Source organism: Coenobita brevimanus, chromosome 71 (genome assembly GCF_032717465.1).
Source record: "Coenobita brevimanus isolate Jiangsu-jjx chromosome 71, ASM3271746v2, whole genome shotgun sequence".
NCBI lineage: Eukaryota > Metazoa > Arthropoda > Malacostraca > Decapoda > Coenobitidae > Coenobita > Coenobita brevimanus.
Window position 1 is genome coordinate 44,576,692 of NC_137024.1, and position 8,136 is coordinate 44,584,827.

Here is an 8,136-nt window from a genome sequence, read left to right on the forward strand (position 1 = left end):
GTAAGGGTCAAGTTTCCTTGAGCACAAAGAGTTCTGTCTCAGACTTCAAGAATGTGGATGTGTCTTTTACGAAAATGGAGTTGGGGGAAAAATTCTCATCAGGGCAAGTGGGCCACGAGAGCAAGAGGAGCCTACGTCCAACCTCTCCCGCGGCTCGTATCGCACTGGCGGACCGATTGGATCCTCTGCTGGTGCCTGGCGCTCTCACACTGAGGTGGCTGGCTGGTTGGCACAGGCTGGGTTGGCTCTGTGAGGGATGCTCTTGTTCGAATATTATTATCGTTCGTTTTTTTTTTTCCCTCCAGATATCGAATTCCAGGGACGTAAATATGGATTAAACATACGCGGGAAAAAGAATATGTGAAAGCCTCGCACGCCTGAAGGCCGTTTTTAAGAGTGGACAAAGGCGAGAGTTATTGAAAAGTTAAATCCGAGCTTCACCGAGAGGATGGGGCTGAGTGAACAAAGAGCGAGAATAAAAGGAAGTGAGACAAAAGATGGGAGAAGAAAGAAAGAATAATGACAGTAAGACGCATCAAAAGGAAGAAACGCTCTCAAAGGGAAACTCCTGAAGAATTGAGAAAATGAAAGGAAGGAGACGGAGATCGGAGAGGGAGAGAGAGAGAGAGAGAGAGAGAGGAAGGGAGGGAGAACGGGTGGGAAGATATAATGAGAAACGAGAATATAAGACAGTAATAGAGGAAAGGAGATATTAGGGACAGCAATAAATGAGGGAAGGGTTCAGATAACAGCTAACAATATACACGAGGAGGGAGAGGAACACTTCACATGGAGAATAAATGATGAAAACCCTAGAAGTAAGTGAAAACCGCATATAATAAGTTTCATTGCATTTGTAGGGATTTCTGTGAATGATACTCTCTACATTAATAATGTTGATGATGACGATGATCTTTCTTGGCCGACGCTGCATCTTGTGAAGGCTAACCCCAACAAAGGGGCTTCAAAGCGTTTCTATCCTTACTCATTAACTACCCCTCTTCTCACAACACACCGCCTTCCCATTCGTTCTCGTGCACCTCATCTTTCCACCTCGTTATAATGATGGTAAATAAATAAGCCATAGTCTGACTACAGTTCCCACTGTTTCAACTGATGCCCACCTGAAAATAATAACCATCGTCACTAAAACCATATAATTAAAATGTGCCCCATCCACTGCACATAACCAATATTCGCTCCTAAAATACAATGATTCTCCTTTTCAGCTTACAGGACAGTGGACTATCCATAGTCCCCACATAAATACGTGTATGAAAAGTATGTTAGTCCATAAATAATTTGAGAAGGGGCTTAACTCTATATCTATAGCCAGACGTCTTAATCCCTGAGGGGCTGCTCTCGAAGTCAACTATACATAATCCCCACAAAAACCTACGGATGAAAAACAAGTTCACTGTAAAGTTCGTTCGTTCGTTTTAAGATTTCCTCCACCTATAGTGGAGGCCGGGCCATACATTAGCCCGGTCGGTGGGGTTAGGCTTTGGTGTGAATGGGGAAGACAGGCCGTGTGAACAGGGCGGACGTGCCGCCCTGTGCGCACACTGTTTCTTAGGCTTTATGTATAAAAATAAATAAATAAATAAAAAATAATAATAATAATAATAAGTAAATAATTAAAATTAGGGTGGAGGGTGCGTGCTTTGCACCACTTGAAGGAGGGCACTGAATGGGGCGGTGGCAACGATGCTGGCTGCGGTCTTTCGGAGGGTGCTGAGTGGGATTGCTGCAGTGTGGGCTCTAGGAATGTCAGGATTAGGGTAGGTGAATTTTGCCCTGAGGCGGGAGGTGACTGGGCAGCGAAGAAGGTAATGGAGCAGTGGGTAAGGGGTGTCGGCTTGGCAGTGCTCGCATTCTGTGGGAGGGGGGTCGCTTGCTGTTTCTAGTTCAGGTAGGCTGGGGTATCCCAATCTGAGGCGGCGGAGTTGGTTGAGCAAGCGATTGTCTTTTGGCAGAGATGGTTTGAGTGGCGCGTATTGAGTGGCCTGGGCAAACCACATTGCAGAAGGAGAGCCGAGCTGTACTTCCTGATTGTGGTCTTCTCGGCTGAGGGCTTTTGCGCGGTATTGAATTTGCCTCTTGATGTTTGAGAAGCTCTGTGCTGTCTCTATGTCAATGGTGGGGCGTAATGTTGCTTGTCTCGCAGTGTCATCTGCCTTTTCATTGCCCCTGATGCCTACGTGACTGGGGATCCAATGTATAATGACTGATCCCCCTGCATCCTGTATTTGCTGGGTTGTAGCAAGTAGGTCTGTGATGATGAAGATGTTGTCGGTGGGAAGAGGCTGTCTAAGGGTGTGGACGGCTGCCATAGAGTCGGAGTGAATGATGATAGCGGATGAAGGGTTATGGAGCAGGGCATCCTTTAGTGCAGCTGCTATTGCCACCAGTTCCGCTTGTAGTGTGGAAGCTCCGTTGGTTAGGCGGAAACCCTGTGCTCTTTGTTCACAGACAAAGGCTGCAGCTGCTCGACCATCAGAGACAGAGCCATCAGTATAGTAGGTGACAGCATCCTTTGGGGTGATGGTGTGGATGCGCTGTAGGCCTTCTTGGCGGAGTTGCTGGGTGGGGGTGTGTGATTTGGGAGGTGTATTGGTGATGACTGTTTTGCACAAAGGGGGGTCCCATGGGGCTTGGGGGCGATAGTGGGGGGCAAGAGAGTCAGGGGCTTGATTTATGAATGAGGATGTCTCGAGGGCGTGGATGGCTCTGGCTGTGCTGTGGAGCCAGCTACCCGTGAGTATCTCAGGGTGGAGGCCTACTGATGTTTTGATTCGTGATAAAAGGGGGAGTGGAGATGCACTGCGGGCTAGTTTGGTGGCAAGGGTAGCAACACGAGTTTGGATGCGGAGGTTAAGGCTAATGAGGTCACACTCGAGGCGGAGGTTGACAAGCTTTGTCCACCTCGGAGAGCCGGACATGATCCTCATGGCTTCATTTTGTATGACTTCTAGTTTTTGGGAGTGTCCTGCATCAATTGCTGGGAGAACAGGTGCGGAATAGTCTATGACTGATCTGATGGTCTGCATGTAAAAGAGGCGGAGGACCTTAAAGGTGGCTCCACCCCCTTTGCCTGCTAGAGCTCTCAGTGCCGAGATCCTGGTTTTGGTTTTATCTCTCAGGCGTGCAACTTCGGGTCTGAAAGAGAAGTGGGAATCGATGGTCACGCCCAGGTATTTGTGTGTGGTGACGTATGCAATGGGCGTTTGCCCGAGGCTCAGTTGGTTGATGGGAGGTCTGATGTTGATAGGGAGGGCCTTTGTTTTGGTGGCGTTAATTTTGAGGCCGAGTTCTTGGCACGCTGAGTGTATTTTAGAGAGGGCTTTCTGGCCTTGAGCATGGTAAGGACCTCTGTGGATGGCAAGGGCTAGATCATCTGCATAACACAGCAGTCTGATCCCAGGTCCAAAGTCGATGTGTAGGAGGCACTCCACAAGGGCATTGAATAGGGTTGGACTGAGAATGCTGCCTTGTGGAGTGCCATTTTGGTGTTTGTGGGGGGAAGAGGTGAATCCTTGGAAGCGGACAGCAGCTTCACGATCTCGGAAGAAGTCTTCGAGCCAGCAAAGGAGGCGACCCCTCACTCCCCTGCGTGCCAGGGTTGCGAGGATAGCCTCTGGGCATGCTAGCTCGAAGGCCTTCTCGAGATCTATGAAGACAGCTAGACCTCTGCCTCCTCGGAATTCAGACAGGAAGGAGCTGAGGCATTCTGAGGCACCTTTGCCCTTGATGTAGGCGAAGATGTGGCTGTGTGGGGGAGGCAGTGACCAAGTCAGACGGTGGAGAACCATTCGCTCCGCAGTTTTGCCAAGGCAACTGAGAAGGGAGATAGGACGGGGGTTGTTGGGGTCATTTTGTTTAGGGATGGGGTGGATTACAGCACGCTTCCACTGCGAGGGTATACGTCCGAGGGTCCAGGAGTGGTTGAGGAGGTCAAGGAAGGCCTTCCTAGTCACTGGACCCGCATGTGAAAGCATGCTGTAAGTAATCCCATCTGAACCTGGAGCGGTGTCGGTGCTAGTTTTGTAGGTGTGTGTTAGTTCGTGTCTGGTGAAAGGGCAGTCTGTCTCGGCTGGGGTGTTTTTATTAATGTGGATCAGATGTGCTCTGTGTTGGTGTAGGTCATCTTGTTTGCGTCTGGTGGAGAGCGGGAGTTGTTGGGGGGAGGTTCTAAGGGCAAAGGCCTCAGCCATGTCCTCAGCTTTCCACGGGGGTTGGGGTGGGTCGGGGGGCGGGCAGTGGGAGGGCTAGAGACTGCTTTTAGTTTCCTCCAAATTGAGCCAAGATTGGTGTGAGCTCCCAGAGACTGGCACCACTCCAGCCATTTCTGCTCTTTTATGCTGTTCTTCTCCGCTATAGAGTGCCTGATAACACTTTGGAGATATCTTAGTGCATCGGGGGTGGGGTTGGAGCGGTAGATCTTTTTAGCTCTGTTTAGATGGTGGTTGAGCTCTTTGACCCTAGGGTTATAATACCAATGGTCTTTGTGAAAGTGTTTTGGAGGACCGGTGATGGGGATTGCTGCGTCTGCTGCCGCCTGGAAGGCCTCCGTGATTTGGTTGGCATGGCTGTCAAGATCAGGTGAGGGGTCTAGGGTAAGGAGATGGTGGTCTAGGGTGTTTGTAAATAAGCCCCAGTTTGCTTGTTTCGTGTTCCATCGTGGGGGGGGCCCAGGGGGCTTCGGTAGGGGAGTGATTCCTAGGGAGCAGAGGATGGCGTGGTGATCTGATGTTAAGGTGGGGTGGATCTCCCAAGTGGATCGAGGAACGAGAGTGGAGGAAACAAGGGAGAGATCCAGCCTACCTCCCTGTAGGTGCGTAGGGGTATTGGTGTTGTTGAGGAGGGATATGGTCGGGGTTTCTTCAAGTACTAGAGCTATGTGGCGTCCTGTTGGGTTAGCTGGGCTTCGGGATCCGAGGCACATGTGGTGGGCATTCATGTCCCCCCCTATGAATATTTCCTCTGATTGTGAAAGGGCGAAAAGCTCTCCCAGGTATAGATCGGCTGCAGGCGGACGATAGACGTTGAAGATTTTTATATTTCCGTTTGCCAGGGTGAGTTCTACTCCCTGAATTTCAGCTCTGGGTCCACAGTCTGGGAGGGGGTCGATGGCTATTGCAGGGATGTGATTTCTGACGAGGATGGCACAGCCTCGGGGACCGCCACGAGCACAGGGAAGAAGGAAGGGGGTAAAACCCCGCAACCGCAGTGGTTGGCGCTTGTTAAGAAGAGTTTCCTGCAGGAGGAAGACATCGATGTTGTCTTTATGGGCAGCCTCCTCGAGCAGAGAACGTTTTGCAGAGGCACCGTTGATATTCCACTGCAGTATGCGAAGAGATGTGGAAGGAGGGTGATTTGTTGTGAGGTATGGGGGTGGCTTGCAGTGTTTATGTCATTCTGGTTGATGGAGTGGATGTGGGAAGTGGTGATCTGGATCGGGGTCTCCCTTTCTCCCCGGAGGGGGTGTGATGTCGGTGGCTGGGGGCTCCTGCATGCTTGCCAAGGTGTTCTTGAGGCCTGTCGATGGAGATGGAGCGGCTTCTGTTTCTTGGATCCCGTGATGCTGGTGTTGCACGGGATCGTGAGTTTTGGCGGTGTCGGTGGCGTGGTTGGTGGGCAGTGGCTGGGTTGGATGGGGTTGGTGGGGGTTGGAGTGGCACCTGTAGTGTGGGGGTGGCTGGGGGGAGTTTGTCGGGGGTGGCGTTGGTCCGATCTGGATGCTCGATCCACTGTTGTATGGCTTGGTGGGTTACCTGGAGGAGGGGTTTGGGGTCGAATTGTTGTCCCAGGATCTTTCCGAGTTCCTCTGCTATTGTGGTGCATAGGTGGCGGCTTAGGGATCTGAAGTCCTCTATGCTGGTGGTGGCAAGGCCTGGGAGATAAGTGGTGTCTGGTGAGGTTTGGGTGGAGGAGTCTATGTTGGTCTGTGTGCTGGCGTCGGTGTGTTGTGGGGTGGAGGGGGGGTGGCGAGGTGGCTGCGGGGTTAAGGTACGTGGTTGGCGAGCTGGGTTTCTTTGTGGGTGGAAAGCCGATGGGGATGGGGTGGGGTTGGGTAGTGGGGGAAACTCGGTGGGCTGTGGAGGAGGGAGAGGGAGAGACGAGGTTCGGGGGATGATGGGGGGCACGCCCCAGGCGTTGGTGGTTGGAGAGGCTAGGGGTACAGGGAGATGGTCTTGGACCCAACGTGTCTCCCTCTCTATCCCCCACTGCACACGTTCCTTCCTGGCAGGGCAAACCTTGTTCCAAGCATGGTGCTTCCCGCCGCAGTTCGGGCAACGTGCAGCGACCGGCTGCTTGGCCTTGAACTTGTCTAGGCACTCCTGGGTGGCATGGCGGCCGCTGCACATGGCGCAAACTGGGCGGCGGGAGCACCGTGATTGGTGGTGTCCGTATTGCTGGCAATTGAAGCAGCGGAGGGGTTCTGGGATGAAAGGGCGTAGGTGGTATGAGCCCCATTGTCCTAGGTCGAGGAGTGGAGGGACAGTTCCCCTGATAGTGACAATAACTTGCCTGGTATTTTGTCCCTGTACGTTGCATCTCTGGGCAGTTTCGACTGAGTCGTGGTCTAGGACTGCCGCCATGGGAAAATTTGTCGGGTATTTTGTGAGGACAAATTTATGCGGGGTGAGGTTAGGGTCGCGTTTTTGGATGCTGATAGGTTTTCCGGCAACAGTGTTCAAGGTGTGGAGGATGTCGTGAGAAGCATCATCGAGGGGAACGATAGCAGTGTCCTGGTTTTTAAGCTGGACCATTTTGAATTTTAAGGAGGGGTGTGCTGCTGCAATTGCATTAGTGATGTCATAAGTAGAGGAAAAGTTCTCATTGGGAGTGATAATGAAGCCTGGGTATTGATGAGGGGGCTGAGAAGTGGCAGGAGGTGGCGGCATCTGCAGGCGCGTGGAGGACCGGGGGTGAGGGTGTGAAGGTGGTGAGGTGCGGTTGTGGGGTTCAGAGGATGAGGTAGTGGAGGGCTCAAGGGGGAGCGTGGTCTTGGCAGCAGAGCGGCGTTTTTTTTTAACCAGGGTGAAGCCATCAGCATCGTCAGTGGGTTGACCAGGATCTAAGGCGGAGCTCTCTGAGGCCCCGGGGGCGTGGCTTGGGTCTTGGGCAGGTTTGGAGGTCATGGCAGAGGCAGAGGCACGATCCACTTCGTCAGAGTCTAGGTCGGTATTCATGGCCGGGGTAGATTCAAAAAAGTCTTCTGGGTCATACTCTGGACCAGTGAGACGAGGTTTCTTAGCCTGGGATGTCTTAGGGGAAGACGTCAGAGCAGGCTTGGGTGGAGGCTCCATGTTACAGACACACGGACATGCAGACACAGAGCATGAAAAATAAAAGTAAAAATAGAGTAAAGTGAAAGGATGTGAAACTAAAAATAAAAATAGAATGAGGTAAGCTAAAGGGGATAGGTAAAGGGATATAGCTGAAGAAAGAAAAGAAAAAGAAAAGAAAAAAATAAAATAAAGATAAATTAAAAAAAAAAAAAAAAAAAAAAAAAAAAGAGAGAGAGAGAGAGAGAGAAAAGGGCAAGACTCTCCGGCGGTTCCCTACAGTAACGGGGGCCTAAACTCCCCGCCCTCTAAAGGGCGACGCAGGAGACCCCGTCACTGCCCCGTGAGGGACTTACCTAACCTAGCCCTAACAGAGCCAACCCTTGCCGCCTCCTATAACCAGGCCTCTAAGGCCCCCCCTCATGGAGATACCCTAACGGTATTCCTTCAGGGTTCGGCGTCGTACTACGGCAGGGACTCTAAGATGGCAGCCGGAGAGTAGCTGAAAAGGAAGAGAAAGGAAAAGAAACCGAAAAGAAAGAGCTGGGAGAAAAGGATAGAGCCAGGAAAAACTCGAAAGCTCTGTGAGGTGCGATGGTGAAATGCTGAGAAAGTCTATGGAGCCGTCAATCCACGTTTCACTAAGCAGAGATGTTACCTCGGCGAGAGCTCGGCTGAGAGTGTCACTGTAAAGGATTTGTGAACCGTTATATATACTGTATATATCTGTCTGTTTATATATCTGTTAGTCTGCCTGTCTGTCTATCTATAGCCAGACTCCTTAACCCCTTGATTCGATAACGTTTTCCATCATTCTTACTACCTAGACGACAATCATATGCAG

General features: G+C 51.4%; 1 protein-coding gene across 1 annotated transcript; it reads right to left on the reverse strand.

The window, feature by feature from the left end:
• Window positions 1-1,643: 1,643 nt before the first annotated feature.
• LOC145406770 (uncharacterized) lies at window positions 1,644-3,998 on the reverse strand. Its single transcript, XM_080277866.1, has one exon. It carries the CDS (start codon window positions 3,996-3,998, stop codon window positions 1,644-1,646), a length of 2,355 nt encoding a protein of 784 aa, XP_080133992.1.
• Between the last annotated feature and the right edge of the window lie 4,138 nt (window positions 3,999-8,136).